Source organism: Microtus oregoni, unplaced genomic scaffold (genome assembly GCF_018167655.1).
Source record: "Microtus oregoni isolate MIOR12 unplaced genomic scaffold, Mior012 000004F_ref0000308, whole genome shotgun sequence".
Lineage (NCBI taxonomy): Eukaryota > Metazoa > Chordata > Mammalia > Rodentia > Cricetidae > Microtus > Microtus oregoni.
The window spans coordinates 14,750,882-14,763,691 of NW_024543063.1; the positions used below are offsets into that span (position 1 = coordinate 14,750,882).

Consider the following 12,810-nt stretch of genomic DNA (forward strand, 5'->3'; position numbering starts at 1 on the left):
TCAGTAGGGCTTGCATTCTAGGAGCTCAAGTGGACAGGCTTTGGTACGTAAGGATTCACAAGGCTGGTACCCACCCAGAATACGTAATAACGGACAAGGCCTTCCCAGGCCTGGGACAGTCACTGCTTGTATCCCATGGTAGGCCACATCCCCCAATTTCAGGGCCTCTGAGGCAGTAGTGGCAGGAATGCAGGAACATTTGAATCAGGAATAACTATCAAACTAACAGGGAGTTTTGAAACAGAGTCAGAGAGAATGCTGACACACGTTAACAGGATGGAGCCTCTGACTTGGGAGGCAGATAAGAGAAGATCCTCAAAGGATAATGCAGAAGGAAAAGGCCAGGCCATGCAACAGAAACTGTTTATTAAAACCTCAGTTCTACAAAAGCGTGAAAAACTCAGATACAAAGCAGTGTGCCCAGAGAGCCTGTAAAGAGAACACCTAGAAAAGAACCGGTCAAGTGGGAAGCCTTGGAGCAAGATGCTAAGGTTGGAAGACAAAAGGATAAGGTTGAAGGACCCAGAAATCCCTGGTTGTGACAACTACATCCAAGGGATGGGTGTGGCAAGCTTCCTGCCTCAGGACGCCTTCCCTCAGCCACTGCCATCTCAGGGCCATCCGCCCCTGGTTTTCCTGCCCCAGGGACATCACAGGAACAGAACCACACAAATGCTTCCTTCTTCTCATCCACTTCCCACACCTCCCACCTTTACCTTTCCATCTTTGGAAACTCAAAAGCAAAAGTCTACTCCCCTAGGCTTGGGAAGGCAGAAAGATAGGAGCTTCTCTGTTATTGGTGACATGCCCCTGGTCACTGAGCTGAAATTGTCCCAGGCACCATCAGAGTTCTAGCCTACTAGCCAGCCTCTGAGGTCTGGGAGAGTGAATGACCTTGCTTTGCCCCATAATCTCTTGTGCTCCTACCCAGGAGGACAGGGGACCAGCCAAAGACCCAGAGAGGTAGCAAAAATCTAAATCAAGTTTTCCTCTTCCAGGTTCTTAGGGAGTCCCAAACCCTCTTTTACCGCACTCCTTAGAACCCTACCTAGCCTGGGAAAATAAAAGACTTGAGACGGGCCAGCTCCATGACACTAAAAAGAGAACATTGCTGGGGTTGGAGGAATGGAGGGGCTGCTGGGCTCCAGAGCCAGGGTGGGGCCAGGCCATGGGTGTGGTAAAAGGGCCGTGAAGGACCAATAGACACTGTATGGTTAGGCTGGTGGCAGGCATGGCAGTTTTGGGTGTTTCTCTGGAACTTCTGGCAAAGGGGGCATTTGTGGAGAAGAGTAGGTGGGACAGGAGGGTCTGGGGGAGGTACCGGAAGGGGTGTCAGTGAGGCCAGAAGACTGCCCCACAGGGGCGGCAACTCTACATTGCCTTCCAGGCAGCTGGAGACATTAGTCAGGCACTGTGGCACAGGGGAAGGTATGCAAGGCTGCAAGAGGCCTTTAGAAACCAGTCTGAGATCAGGAGGACCTGGTGAGGGGCTGCAGGACAGCCCCAAAGACTGATGTATTACAGCCACTGATGCCACAGCTAGGGCCACACTGCTCACATATGCCACGGCTAACAGGCAGGACAGCTGTAAGAGAGAAGATAAGAAAACCGCAGGCTGTTGACTATCTTTATTCCTACTCCCAGTCGCTCACGCTGAAGCTCTATGTAACTCCCTCTGCCTCCCCTGCTCTCCCATCTACTCTCAAACTTCTTCCAAGCCTTTCAGAATTTGCTTTCCAACACACACACACACACACACACACACACACACACACACGCTCGTGGGAGCCTCCTCAGGTCCCTCTCCTTCATACCCCCTTCTCACCTTTACCAGTCGCTGGCAGAGGGAGCCCAGAGACAGCTGCCATGCTGGCTGTTCCAGCAGCACACACAGGTCTGTGTAGGTGTACCAGCCCCGCCGACGTCCTTGCTGCTCAGCCACACTAGTATGGAGAAGAGCCCAGGGGCACCCATCAGAAGACACTAAGGAGCTGATCAAATACACAGATCCCTAGGCTACCCATGATCCAGAAGATGAGATTAAGACACAAACTTCAAATAAGCTGCTACCGCCACTGAAGGAAAGCAGAAAAGTTAGGCGATGACCACTTTGAGCAATTCTCTTTCTTTTCTTTCTCCCGGTTACACAGATCTCATTTCTAGCTCCTATGGCACTGGCCAATGCCTCTAAATGCCTCAAACCCCTCTTATCAATTTCTGGAACTCACCAACTCTCCAGCCAATTCAGCACCTCAAAGATCTCCCGAGGATCAGTATAGAGACGCCAATCCTGTGTGCAAGAAGAAGAAAGACAGGCATGGTAGTTCATCCCTATGATCCCAGTACTTGGGAGGCTGAAGCAAAAGTACTGCTGCAAGTTATAGGCCAGCCTGGGCTACATAGTGAGTTATAGGCCAGCCTGGGCTACATAGTGAGTTATAGGCCAGCCTGGGCTACATAGTGAGTTATAGGCCAGCCTGGGCTACATAGTGAGTTATAGGCCAGCCTGGGCTACATAGTGAGTTATAGGCCAGCCTGGGTCAAAGAAAATTGCTAACTACTATCCGAAGAGCTTGTGGTTTATTCTATCACGCCATCACCACCTACCTGACTTTGAATTAATTATCCCCACTACAAAGTACAAAGGGAGAAAATAAACCCAAGATTGGTCAGTGTCCACAGGGAGCTCAAAGTCTAAGACAGAGTTTGAAAGCAAATATTCAGAGGCCAACACTACAGGCTCTGCCTCCAAGTGTGCCCTAAAGGAAGAGGGTGAGATGCTACTTGTGGGCTCACTGTTCCAGGAGCCTATAAACTAGTCCTGAATGGACAGGAAAGGAAGACCCCGCCAAGAAGACACAAGAAGGACAGACATGCAAAGTCAGGTGCAGTACATAGACCTACAATCAGCATTGGGAGACAAAAGCAGAAGCAACAGGAGGCTCATCACAAGGTCAGGACCAGCCTTATCCACATAGTGAATTCTACAACAGCCTAATTTAAAACTTTCTTATTAAGAGACAGGGTCTGACTATGAAGCCCTGACGATCCTGAAATGGACCAGGCTGGTCTCAACCTCACAGAGATCTACCTGGGATTAAAGACATGCTCAAGCATACCAGGCAGAAAAAAATTAGACGAAGGTTGACAGCTACCTTAGTTATGAAAGACCTTATACACAAGCATGAGAAACTGAGATCCCACATAAAAGGAGTGCGCATGACATGTACACACACACACACACACACACACACACACACACACAGAGAGAGAGAACACAACAGAAAGCTGGGAGAGAACAAAGAATAAAGGAACGAAAACACAGATAAGAGCCACTCACCATGGCACTCAGGAAGCCCCTTTCCAAGGCATTGAGAGCAGGCACAGCCACTCCCCCAGCAGCTCCCCATTCATCATTGAAGACCTCCTCTTCCTCTCCTTCATCATAAAGGTATTTACTGGCCACCATCTGTAGAGAAGCCAGAAGTGGCATCAGTAGGGCTCATAGCTGGTGCCTGGCTCACTAGGGAGGTAAAAGGAGGGAGCCCCTCACCATGGAGATCAGAAACAAGTCAGAAGACGACACGTGCTGCAGGTAGTCAGGGTTTCGGTGCCGGAGCCGCTCAATGTACACAAGAGCTAACATCATCGCACAGGGGGAGATACAAGCCTCCCTGGGAGGTGGAAAGGACCAGTAATTAAACCCAAGGGTCCTTCAGCTCCTGAAAGGCTCGAGATGCTCATCTCTGTCTTTACACTTTCTTTTTAGAGACAAGAGCAACCCGCGCGTGCTCTCTCTCTCTCTCCCTCCTTCTCCCCGCCCCCACAATCCCAGGCTCACCGGGACACATGAGCTACATATTTCTTCTGGAGTCGACGGATAGGACTGGGTGCTGCCTTCTGAAGAAGTTCCACAGTAATGTCTGCAGGAGAGAAGGGAGCAGAATAGTCAACCCCGCCCCCCCAAACATACACATCAGTCCCCACAACTGTTTGGGAAGACCTAGGTCTGCAGTATCTGAGGCCTTGGGGACATGGCAGTCACAGAAAACTAGAGATCAAATTCTCCTAAGCTGGAAGGGTATGGTGAAATGTGCCTGTAATCCCACAGGTGACTGGATTACGGCATGGCTAGCCTGATCGACAGTGAGTTCCAGGCTAGTCAGATCTATGTAGTAAGATACTGCCTCTGCCTCAACCCTTCAGCCCTGGGTTTCCCCACCTTGCTCTCCCCCCCCCCCCAATTCTAAATAGATAAAAGCACATTCCAGTAGAAAAGGCTCTTCTGTTGAGTTATTCATGTTTATTTTTCACTAATGTTTTTCTTTTTTCTTTCTTTTTTTTTGGTTTTTTCAAGACAGGGTTTCTCTGTAGCTTTGGAGCCTGTCCTGGAAATAGCTCTTGTAGACCATGCTGGCCTCGAACTCACAGAGATCCGCCTGCCTCTGGGATTAAAGGCATGCGCCATCACTGCCCCGCCACTAATGTTCTAATAAGCGTGCTTTGTTTACTTGGGAGACATACAACAAATATAATTAGAAAACTTAAGTTCTGACCTTTAAATCAAAAGGGGAACCAGGACTTGAGGTTTAGCTCTATGATAAAATGCTTGCCTAGCATACACAAGGCCCTAAAAATAAGTGACTGCAATTTATGAGCTGTTTTTACTCACGTGGGCTAAAGAATGTGAAACGCGGCCTGCATTGTCAAACCAAGTACCAACTGAGCTAGTTATGAGACACAGTGCAGCTCAGAGGGAAAATGTCAAGGCATTTGGGTGACTACTAACAACCCTGCCCTCAAAGTTCTTACGTGCTCAGTCACACACACACACACACACACACACACACACACACACACACAGCCTAACCTGCCACAGGGCTGGAGAGTTCCTCCAGGCTGCAGTCTGTATCCCAGTCCCAGCCATAATAGAGTCTCCTTCGGATTCGAGCACTCAGTTTCTGGTGTCCTGGAAGGAACTGAAACAGGGCCAGTGATGGAGGGTAAAGGGCAGGGAAGGACTTGGTGGAAGTCCTGAGTTGGGAATGGAAGGCTGTGAAGGGCAGCAAGTTGGCTTTGCTGCCACTCGGCCTATGCGCCACCCAGCTCCGCGTTCTCAGGGTGTTTTGCTAATGGCACCCTAGTTCGGTTCTCATGAAGGGGAAAACAGACGCCCTGTCATCACTGAGGGCTCCCAGGAGAAAACTAGAAACCAGATGGACCCCAGTCTAATCGCCCATCCCTTCCTATAACCTAAGGGTTTGCCTCCAGGCCCAAGTGGCCCGGGCCTCGAGTAGGCATTGCTCTCAATAGCCACCCAATCCCGGGAATGGCAAGTAAGACAGCTCCCATTCCGCTCGGGCCCAGAGGGTAACGCCCCGGAATCCCGACTCCCAGCTTGGAGGGGCGGGGGGGGGAGCTAAGGACAGAAGGGCTGTGTTCTCACCGTGAAGTCCTGGAAACCGGTAAGGGAAAACGTGCCTTCTTCGTCCAGAAGGAGCCCAGCCAGATCCATCGTGCCGTCAGCCGCCACCCTGTGAAGGTGGAAGGGGGAGGAAAAGAACAGTAAGTGGCGGACAGAGCCGTCCTCCCCCGTTGGCCCACCTGCCCGCCTCTCCCGAAAGGGCCGCCGCCCCGGTCCGCGCAGTCTCCTCCCCTGTTGCCGGCAGCCGCAGGACGCCTCTTCCTGTTCCGCGCGCGACTGAGCCTCCCGGCGCCCGACAATCCGTGCGGCGCTCACCAGGCGGAGTAAGAAGAGGTCCCAGGGCCAGAAGTGTTCTCAGCCCGCGGTGCGTCTGCCTGGCGTTTACAAGCGGCGGGCGGTGTCGCCGGCGAGTCAGCCCGCTGGGGAGGAAGTGCCGCCTGGGGCCAGCCTCCCGCCGAGAGCCTCGGGTCTCTGGAGCCCCAAGCACCGGGGTCTGAGTTTTGGTTTACGGTTCCCAGGGGCCCGGGACACACCAAGGGTGAACGAGCTGGCCAGACCTTGTGGTAGTGGTGCAGATATTAACGAGACTAACATAAGAGGTAACAGACGAGTTGTTTCCCGGGCTTTGGTAGGGAAAGATGCACGCGCTCAGCAATGCACAAGAAAGATGAACACGAAACTTACCCGTGGGAGAACTGTGGACAAGATGGAAGGAAATCTGTTGAACCTTTATGCCCCTTAGGAGTTTAAAACTGTAAAAGTCAAATGCATACTGTGTTTTTGTAGGGTTACTCTAGCAATTAAATGATTCTCAAAAGATATGAAGCCTCAAAGGGCGATGTTAACATGTCTCCCAAAAGTAAACAGCATCTAAATGAGTTTTTATTTTCAAAAACGCCTTCCACCCAATCTGCCGGTGAAAGATTTGGGGGAAGAAAGAGCGTCGACGCTCGGAGTAGGAAAAACACAACTTTTCTAAGTTGGTGAGGCTGCTTTTAAGTCATTGAAGTAACGCGCTGGTGTTTGTTTATCCTCTGAGGGGAGGGGACTGGAGGCGTCGAGATTGAGTAATGGGAATGCCGCGCCCTTCCCGAGCCGAAAGAGATGCTAGCCGGGATCCTGGGCGCCTGGAGGCCCACTTCCTCCGGGAGGAGTCGCAGGTAAGACACGGGTCGCCAGCAGCTTCCCCAGCCGCCCTGACAACACGCGGAGAAGACAGCAGGCAGCGTAGCCTCAACAGCCGCCCCAGGTCACCGCTCCGGCAGCCTGGAAGCACACCTGCGTGGGTGCAGGATCACGGCAGCCGCCTGCGCGCACGCGCGGGCCTCCCATCCGGGCTGTTAGGTCGCATCACGTGACCGTGCGCTCCGTCACGTGACGCGAGTCCGCAGGTTCTGCTTGCCTGGGTGTGCGCCCCCTTCCGCCTGACGCGCCCCCGGCGGTGGCCGCGCAGCCCTGGCTCCTCGCGGGCTCGGGCAGCGGCTGCGGCGCGGTGATGGCGAGCAGCGGCGGCGGTAACACCGGCGCGGGTGGGACCCCGGGGCTGGGCCTGGGCCTGGGGCTGAGCCTCGGCATGGGTGAGGCCACCGGCGACGCTGAGGAGGAGGCGGCCGCGGCCGAGGCGGTGGGACGCCTGGCCACGTCGCTGTGGCTGCGGCTCCGCGGCTGGGAGGCGGTGCTGGCGGCCGCACAGCGACTGCTGGTGTGGGAGAAGCCGCTGCACAGCCTGGTCACGGCGGCCGCACTCAACGGCCTCTTCTGGTAACGGCCGCGGAGGAGGGGGCGGGGCCGGGCTGCGCGGGAGAGCGGGGGCGGGAGGACTGGGGGCGCCCTCCCTTCGAGGGCTGTCAGCCGCTGGAGCGGTGATCCATCATCAGGTTGCCCCATTTCTTAGTCTCTTGGTGACGGCTGAGGCTTAGAGGGCTGTCTCCCCGTCAGTGGATCTTTCTGTCCTTTTCGATGGGTTTGGGCACCTCTCACCCACTCGCGGCTGAGATGCCTGTCTCCCTAAGGTTGTTGTCTTCGTCGTCCCTCCGGCCCTTCTTCCTGCTCAGCATCTCACTTTTGACCTATTTCCTGCTGGATCTCTGGCATCCTCGCTTTCTCCCCGACGTTTCAGGTGAGTTTCTTCATTCCACATGCACTGGTCTGCACATGCCTTGTGCTTCACCCTACTGCGTGAGATTGAACCGTTAAGGGAAGGTGCAGCAAGGCCCTTTTGCCTCCGGGGCGTGCACTGTGCCCATCCGTCCCCATTTTAAGAAATTGCCCGAAACAAGAATCGCCTATCTCCCAAAATTAACGTTCTGTGGGGTTAGTAGTGAAAACTGTTGAGTTTAGAGCTGACTGGTGGCGCAGGTCTTTAATCCCAGTGCTCAGCAGACAGAGGTAGGCGAATCTCTGTGAGTTCTGGGCCAGCAGGAGTTACAAGGTGAGACATTGTCTCAAAAATTTGTAGCAAAGCACCTAATCAGGTGAATGGACTTGGAAAGAACTGCAAAAGCAGGGACTTCACAGGGGCAGGTTAGTCTACAAAGAACGTGATAGGAGTTGGCGTTACAAATTTTTTTTTTTTTTTTTGATTTTCGAGACAGGGTTTCTCTGTAGCTTTTGGTTCCTGTCCTGGAACTAGCTCTTTGTAGACCAGGCTGGCCTTGAACTCCCAGAGATCCGCCTGCCTCTGCCTCCCGAGTGCTGGGATTAAAGGCGTGCGCCACCACTGCCCGTCATTTTGTTTGTTTTTCGAGGCAGGGTTTATCTTTGTAGCCTTGCTGTGCTGGACCTCGCTCCATAAACCAGGCTCTCCTCAAACTCACAGAGAGCCACCTGCCTCTGCCTCCACAGTGTTGGGATTAAAGGCGTGCACCACTACTGCGTGGCTTCCAAGACCTATTGTGCGTCTTGGAACAACTATGTAACGGGCTGTGTATGAATTGTTTAGGACACAAAGGAATAAAGTGTGGGCTCCTGTGTTTGATAAAGTCGAAGTCTAAAGAAGGAGGCAAAGATAGGCCTGGTGGTGCAGGCCTGCCATCTCAGTTACATAAGAGACTGAAGCAGAGGAGGATGCAAGTTCAAGGCCTCTCTTGTTTTAAGAAAAGCATTGGGGACGTAGCTCAGTGGTACAGCATTTGTCTAGTGTTTACTTCAGGTTCAGTTCCAAGTGCCGCAAAAAATAGTACAGAAACAACATGTAATACAGCCTGTTGTTAGTGTGCTCTGGGCCTCATGCAGTGGTTCATGCCTATAAGGATCACTGAAAATTTGAGACCAGCAATGCTGAGGAGATGCAATGCCTTCTGATTTGGAATCTGTCTCTCAGTGCTTCTGATTTGGAATCTGTCTCTCAGTGCTTCTTGCACTCTTAATTTATCCCCCCCACCCTTTTTTTTTTCTCTATAGCTTCACCCCCTGAGGAACCACACTCTGACAGGTGAGTACAGGCCACCTTTTAAAGAAAATGCCCAAATGTGGTCTGCTTGCTATGTTCAGATCAGCTCAAAGATGAGCAAGGCTGCCCCTTCTGCAGGCGTAGGTCCCAGTATAGTGAAGGAGCGTGCAGCAAGCAAAAGTGTGTTGGCCTTAGGCTTCTATGCAGATGCTGTGTGCCTTCTCCTGTAGAGGTAGAAAGTTGAGTACCCTGGGAATTTGCTTCCCAGGACTGGGAGGACCTCCTTTTGGGGAGGTGGGGTTTGCACATCTCCAGATGGAAGAGCTGGTCTGCGATCTCAAAGTGATGTGAGTGCCTTAGAAAGCTGGCTTCTGAGGCTTCCAGGGGTCATGTCGTGTCTTCCCCAGTGAGGGTGCGGGGTCAGGCGCCCAGCCGCACCTGCTGAGTGTGCCCGAGTTGTGCAGATACCTGGCTGAGAGCTGGCTCACCTTCCAGATTCACCTGCAAGAGCTGTTGCAGTACAAGAGGCAGAATCCAGCTCAGGTAAACTTCATCCTGTAGCAGTTCCTTGGAGCCAGAGGGGATGGGAGAGGAGCAATATAAGCAGTGTCTCTTGTAAATTTCCCAATTGGTTCCGTTCTTCCACCAGAGGAATAGTAGTTCCTTCCCGGGTGACTGGGCACATGGTTTAGTCCAGTGTTCTTCATAGATCCTGTGCTCTTCTCTGCAGTTCTGTGCTCGAGTCTGTTCTGGCTGTGCTGTGCTAGCTGTGTTGGGACACTATGTTCCAGGAATTATGATTTCCTACATTGTCTGTGAGTGGAGGCTACCCCTGCCCTTTCCAAAGCCCTTTCTATTCTTCTTTCCCTGGATTGACCCAAAGGAAAAACTGCATTTTCTATCATTTACCCATCTGGGGAGGAGAGTGGTAGATGGGGAAAGAGGATGTCGTTGCCTTGAGAAAGAATCTCATCTTTATTTAGACCCACCTGTTTAGGGGACAGTTTAAATGAAGGCTCTTGGGAAATTGGCATTCTGAGCTCTGAGTGGACTTCCTAATCCATAGTGCTGAGTATCCTGCTGTGGCCCCTGGTGGTTTATCATGAACTGATCCAGAGGATGTACACACGCCTAGAGCCCTTGCTCATGCAGTTGGACTACAGCATGAAGGCAGAAGCCGATGCCCTGCATCACAAACATGACAAGAGGAGTAAGGGATTCTCTTAACCTAGGGTGAAAGGCGGGGAGGGCCTGAGGTTTATAGCTCATGATATGTCCTAAAACTTCAATCGTTTCCAGTTCCTTAGTCATACTTGTTTCCCGCTATTGTCTTTGCTCATGTTGCCTTATTACCCTTCTCTAGAGCGGCAAGGGAAGAATGCTCCCCCAGCAGGTGATGAGCCACTGGCTGAAACAGAGAGTGAAAGCGAGGCAGAGTTGGCGGGCTTCTCTCCAGTGGTGAGATCCAGGGAAGATGGGTGTGAAGTAGAAGACCAAAGGGAAGCTAGTTATGGTGATGCACACTTATTTGAGAGGTGGAAGCAGAAGGATCAAGAATTCAAGACCAGCCTAGTTTTCATTATGAGTTTGAGACCAGCCTGGCCTGTATAAGACCCTATCTCCAAAAACTAAAAAGGCAGAGGGAGGGGCGAGGATCTAGCTGCTCTCGAGCTACCACTTCTCAAGTAGGTGGAAGCCAGAAGGCTTGGGGGTCAAGTGTTTTTCCCTCCTTTTGGATTCATCCTGGTTCTCCTGCAGGTGGATGTGAAGAAAACAGCACTGGCCTTGGCTATTACAGACTCAGAACTGTCAGACGAGGAGGCCTCTATCTTAGAGAGCGGCGGCTTCTCTGTTTCTCGGGCCACCACCCCACAACTGACAGATGTTTCTGAGGGTATGAACAGCCTTTTGCCCCTCTTAATCTTCCTGTTCCCTGATTCCGAGTTGTTGCTGTGTTCTCTGAGTTCCAAAAGTGCTTACTCCGGCTAGCTGATTCTCTAAATCTACCCTAAGCTCCCGGAAGACCTTAGCTTAGTATTCCATCCTCATTTTGCCTTGTTTTGTGGAGTTTGTTTGTTCTTTTATTGTTCTTAGATGTTTCTTTTATGTGTATGAGTGTTTGGCCTGCATATATGTGCATACCACGTGCATACCTGGTACCTGCAAAAGTCAGAAGAGGGCAACTGATCTCCTGGAGCTGGACTTATGGATGATTATGAGCTACCATGTGGGTCCTAGGAATCAAATCAGGGTCCTCTGCAAAAGCAGCGAGTGCTCTTAACCATCAAGCCATCTCTCTAGCTCTGCTTTGCTTTTTGAGAAAGGATTTTTTTATATAGCTCAGGCTTGCTTCAGACTTTGTGTAGCAGAGGATGACCTGAACTCCTGATCCCTCCTGCCTCAACTTCCCAGATGCTGGGATTACAATAGTCATATGCCACAGGGCCTGGCTTCCCATGTTATCTTCATGAGCATATGGCTTTTGTGACCAGAGAAGCCAACCTGTTCTTAACCCTTTATTCTTTGCACAGATTTGGACCAGCAGAGCCTGCCAAGTGAGCCCGAAGAGGCTCTGAGCCGTGAACTGGGTGAGGGGGAAGAGACAGAGCTGGCCCCTCCTGAAGACCTGCTAAATGCCCCTCCAGCCCTCTCAAAGCAAGCCCTGGATACAGAAGAGGCTGCAGTCAAGGAAACCTTGCTTCAGCTCTCATCCCCTCTTCACTTTGTGAATACGCACTTCAATGGGGCAGGGTCCCCCCAGGATGGAGTGAAATGCTCCCCTGGAGGACCAGTGGAGACCCTGAGCTCAGAGGCAGTGAGTGCTGACATAATGGCTCCACCCAGCGCCCTCTCACCCCCACTTTGCCCTGCTGAAAGTGGTCCAGTTACCCTCCTTTCCCCCTCTGTGCTCCCATCCCTTCCCCAGGACTCACCTCAACCCCTGGCTGCCCCTGAGGAGGAAGAGGCGCTCACCACTGAGGACTTTGAGTTGCTGGATCAAGGGGAGCTGGAGCAACTGAATGCAGAGCTGGGCTTAGGACCAGAGATGCCCCCAAAGCCCCCTGATGTTCTGCCTCCTCCTCCCCTTGGGCCAGACAGCCATTCTCTGGTACAGTCAGACCAAGAGGCTCATGCAGCGGTTGAGCCATGAGCCATGGCAGAATGAGCTGCAGGCATAGTAGGGCTTCCTGACTAGGGATGTCATGTTTCCTCCTTTCCCTGCCACTCTGGGGAAAGGCACTATGTGGAGAAGCTGGCTGTCAGATGGCAGCCAGCCCATTCTCTGCCTGCCTGTCTGCCTGCCTGCCTGCTATCCTGGGACCTGGTATATAGTACCTGTGCCTGGGATGGGTTTTAAATTTGTAAATAATTTTCCATTTGGGCTAGTGGATGTGATGGGGCTAGGGAAGTCCTTCCATAGCCTGCACTTGCTTCCCTGCCTCATCTCTTCTCATTCTACTATGTCCCAAGCCCTGGTGGTCTATCCTTTCTCTCTCTTCCTATCCTCAGGGACCTGTGCTGCTCTGCCCTCATGTCCCATTGGTTGTTTAGTTCAGGCACTTTATCATTTTCTCTACTGTCCTACACTTCCCTTGGCTTTATTTCCCTGCTGTGTCCTGTCCTTAGCAGCGTCATCCCCACTCTTTGCCAACCTCTTCTTCCATAGGCACTGGCCAACTTGTAGGGCAGGTTCTCTTTGGAGTGGCGACAGGTCAGCAGTCCTGCACTTAGGTCACTGTAGCCTCCAGCCTGCACTGTACCCTTGCCCGGTTCAACCCTCATGATGCAGGAGAGCAGGGTCCCATAGCACTTTGCCAGCACTGGGGTTGATGAGCACGCTCTCTCTCTTTTTGAGGTGAGGGACTTCCCTGCTGTCTTAGGAAGAACAAAACCTACTCTTCTGGACCACAGTTGAGACTCTGCTAGGGTCTAAAGTGGATAGAAACATCTGTGTAGGTGTTAACTGGAAAAATAAAGTGTTGATTGGCTAGAA

General features: G+C 52.1%; 2 protein-coding genes across 6 annotated transcripts; one reads left to right on the forward strand and one right to left on the reverse strand.

The window, feature by feature from the left end:
• Positions 1–344: 344 nt before the first annotated feature.
• Positions 345–6,697, reverse strand: Cnppd1 (cyclin Pas1/PHO80 domain containing 1). 2 transcript variants are annotated; one of them, XM_041649705.1, is made up of 9 exons: positions 6,110–6,697; positions 5,447–5,534; positions 4,871–4,979; positions 3,842–3,923; positions 3,554–3,674; positions 3,341–3,469; positions 2,229–2,290; positions 1,826–1,943; positions 345–1,585 (listed from the first exon to the last, which is right to left on the reverse strand). In XM_041649705.1, exons 2-9 carry the CDS (start codon positions 5,513–5,515, stop codon positions 1,049–1,051), a joined length of 1,227 nt encoding a protein of 408 aa, XP_041505639.1. In that variant the 5' UTR covers positions 5,516–5,534; positions 6,110–6,697; the 3' UTR covers positions 345–1,048. The 2 variants fall into 2 exon arrangements, with proteins under 2 accessions (XP_041505639.1, XP_041505640.1); XM_041649706.1 differs by lacking the exon at positions 6,110–6,697 and adding an exon at positions 5,741–5,871.
• Retreg2 (reticulophagy regulator family member 2) lies at positions 5,452–12,810 on the forward strand. 4 transcript variants are annotated; one of them, XM_041649704.1, is made up of 11 exons: positions 5,452–5,789; positions 5,944–6,024; positions 6,465–6,585; positions 7,438–7,544; positions 8,828–8,858; positions 9,224–9,359; positions 9,547–9,631; positions 9,883–10,026; positions 10,180–10,274; positions 10,575–10,710; positions 11,348–12,810. In XM_041649704.1, exons 3-11 carry the CDS (start codon positions 6,530–6,532, stop codon positions 11,965–11,967), a joined length of 1,410 nt encoding a protein of 469 aa, XP_041505638.1. In that variant the 5' UTR covers positions 5,452–5,789; positions 5,944–6,024; positions 6,465–6,529; the 3' UTR covers positions 11,968–12,810. The 4 variants fall into 4 exon arrangements, with proteins under 4 accessions (XP_041505638.1, XP_041505637.1, XP_041505636.1 ...); XM_041649703.1 differs by lacking the exon at positions 5,452–5,789 and having other exon boundaries at positions 5,890–6,024; XM_041649702.1 differs by lacking the exons at positions 5,452–5,789; positions 5,944–6,024; positions 6,465–6,585 and adding an exon at positions 6,782–7,186 and having other exon boundaries at positions 11,348–11,631; positions 11,743–12,810.

What these genes read in the sequence shown, in the direction of transcription:
- Retreg2 (XM_041649701.1), top strand. Translation starts at nt 6,921, where the DNA reads ATGGCGAGCAGCGGCGGCGGTAACACCGGCGCGGGTGGGACCCCGGGG. An exon ending in GAGGAACCACACTCTGACAG is followed by an intron (nt 8,859 to 9,223) that starts GTGAGTACAGGC and finishes TGTCTTCCCCAG; the next exon opens with TGAGGGTGCGGGGTCAGGCG. An exon ending in ACTGACAGATGTTTCTGAGG is followed by an intron (nt 10,711 to 11,347) that starts GTATGAACAGCC and finishes TTCTTTGCACAG; the next exon opens with ATTTGGACCAGCAGAGCCTG.
- Cnppd1 (XM_041649705.1), bottom strand. Translation starts at nt 5,515, where the DNA reads ATGGATCTGGCTGGGCTCCTTCTGGACGAAGAAGGCACGTTTTCCCTT. An exon ending in CCGGTTTCCAGGACTTCACG is followed by an intron (nt 4,980 to 5,446) that starts GTGAGAACACAG and finishes GCCCTGTTTCAG; the next exon opens with TTCCTTCCAGGACACCAGAA. An exon ending in TATGTAGCTCATGTGTCCCG is followed by an intron (nt 3,675 to 3,841) that starts GTGAGCCTGGGA and finishes TCCACCTCCCAG; the next exon opens with GGAGGCTTGTATCTCCCCCT.